Genomic DNA, 2450 nt, shown 5'->3' on the forward strand with positions numbered 1-2450 from the left:
ATTCCAGCCTCTTGCCGTTTGTAAAGGGGTTGTCCCTGCCTTTTCTGCAGGGCCGGTAGCAGGCTGGTACAGAACAGTCAATATTGGAGGGAGTGGTCTTATCCGTTCTTTGGCTGGGCTGTTTACTGTTAGCTTCTTTGGCAGTTCCTTGATTGGGATGTCGTTACTTGCTCGTTGCTCTGAGGTTAATGTAGAATTAATCTATGCTCATCTGGGTGCTGATTGATGGTGGAGATGTGCTTGGGCTTTTGGGGCTAGTTCAGGGGTAGGCAACCTTGGCTCTTTTATGACTCGTGGACTTCAACTCCCAGAATTCCTGAGCCAGCATGACTAGCTCAAGAATTCTGGGAGTTGAAGTCCATGAGTCGTAAAAGAGCCAAGGTTGCCTACCCCTGGGCTAGTTGATTGACTCTTTTGCATATTATATAGATATTGGTTATGTCTATGTGCCTTATGTCTATATCTAAGACACATATCTCTATGTGTCTTAGACATATCTAAGACTTATGCATCTTAAACATCTTTAGGCAGTGATGGGATTCAGCCCATTCGCACCACTTTGCAGAACTGGTAGCTAATTCTTTTGTTGCCCAGGCCCAGAATGGACTTCCGGAAGCGGCATCCATGCAGAGAACCGGTTGTTCACATATCTGAATCCTACCACTGATCTTAGGGAACGAAAAGATGTAGAAGCCTCTTCACCAGCAATATTTTTGATCAACAATTTTTGAATTGCGAGCTGCCCAGAGTTGTCTGCTAAGATAGATAGATAGATAGATAGATAGATAGATAGATAGATAGATAGATAGATAGATAGATAGATAGATAGATAGATAGATAGATAGACAGACAGATAGATAGATAGACAGACAGACAGACAGACAGACAGACAGACAGACAGACAGACAGACAGACAGACAGACAGACAGACAGACAGACAGACAAATAAATAAATGCATTGTTGCATAGCTAAAGACTAAAGATGGTAAGGCCTGGGGAGAAAAAATGGAAAAATTGGGAACAAAAAAGGTGTGGTTCCCCTCCCCGTTTTCCCCCCAAAGCAATTTGGGAAAAAACGAGGGGGGGAAAAACAGATGCTATAACTCAGCTTACTACCTTCATAAGAGCCCTGTTGGATTCAGCAAGGTTTATCTTAGTCTACTGAACTATTTCTAGAATGGGCCAAGCAGATGTTTCTACGGCATCTGGGAAGGTTTGAGATGTACCTCTCTCCCTTGCAGTTATTATCTAGGGATGTGCCTTCTTGACTAATAGTCCTATAGAGACATGCCCACTTTCCCAGTGCTCTGCATGATTTTCCCCAACCATGTCATCGTGTCCCCCACTCGACTTTCTCCTTCATTCACTTCTGTATGATAAATGGCACCTACCATGTATAAATATTTATCCAATAATGACTGATTCTCTTTTGGTTTCTTTCTATTAATAGGATGTTTTATATTCATCAGGGTGATCCTGGACTGGTCAACACTTCTTTCAACAATAGTAAAATTGCAGAAATTGCTTCAAACACGTCTAAAATATCAGAATTTTCCTCTTCTCCATATGACCAACTATTTGATGATCTAACGCAAAACCTTCTCTATGGATTCTTTGCCATTGTTTGTATTTTAGGCTTGGTGGGAAATGGAACAACAGCTTATCTTCTGGCCCGTTGCATTAAGAGGAATCCTTTCACAACTTTTATTCGGAATCTCTCCATCGTTGATGTTGGAGTCCTCACATCCCTCATTATAGCAGAAATATTTGTGACAGTGTCAACTCTGGGTAAAAGAAATTTCGTTCTCCAAACCTTTTTCTTTTTCTTTTTTGAGCTCTTTTTCTTCACCTATTCTGCCAGTCAGTTTCTGCTGATGCCCATCAGCCTGGAGAGGTGTGTGGCTGTCCTCTTCCCTCTCTGGCATCGCTGCCATCGTCCTCCATATTTGTCCACCCTGATTGGTGGCCTCATCTGTATCCTCTCCTTCCTGCTCTCTGCGGTGCACTTCCTTCTCCACCAGACCAGAAGCTCTGGAAGTTCACCTTTCCTTTATCAGCTGATTGTGAGTGGTTTACTTTGTATGCCTCTTATGGTTGTGTCTACTGTGGCCCTCTGGATTCACATGAGATCTAAATCGCAACACAATCAAAGGAAGTTGCTCACCACCATCTTGCTGGCTGTCCTTTTCTTTCTCCTTTTTTCTCTCCCAATGAATGTCTTTTATGTCATTGAATATTTAGATACTTATAATCCCCTCCTCATGACCATCAGGATAGGATGTGCCTCTCTCAACAGCAGCAGCAACCCCCTCCTTTATTTCCTTATTGGGAGGAGGAAGAGAGGAAAGGACCAGCCCAGAGCATCATACAAGGTTGCTCTGCAAAGAGTCTTCAAGGATGAGAAGGACAGCCCAGAAGAGCAGCAAACTAGAGAGGAAAACATACTGTGA

General features: G+C 42.9%; 1 protein-coding gene across 1 annotated transcript; it reads left to right on the plus strand.

Moving 5' to 3' along the window:
• Nucleotides 1-1451: 1451 nt before the first annotated feature.
• On the plus strand, nt 1452-2450 carry LOC308665539 (proto-oncogene Mas-like; the record flags this gene model as incomplete). Its single annotated transcript, XM_081323601.1, has 1 exon — nt 1452-2450. The coding sequence occupies one exon, from the start codon at nt 1452-1454 to the stop codon at nt 2448-2450; it is 999 nt and encodes a 332-aa protein (XP_081179727.1).

This window comes from Vipera berus, assembly GCF_964194415.1.
Source record: "Vipera berus genome assembly, chromosome: 3".
Lineage (NCBI taxonomy): Eukaryota > Metazoa > Chordata > Lepidosauria > Squamata > Viperidae > Vipera > Vipera berus.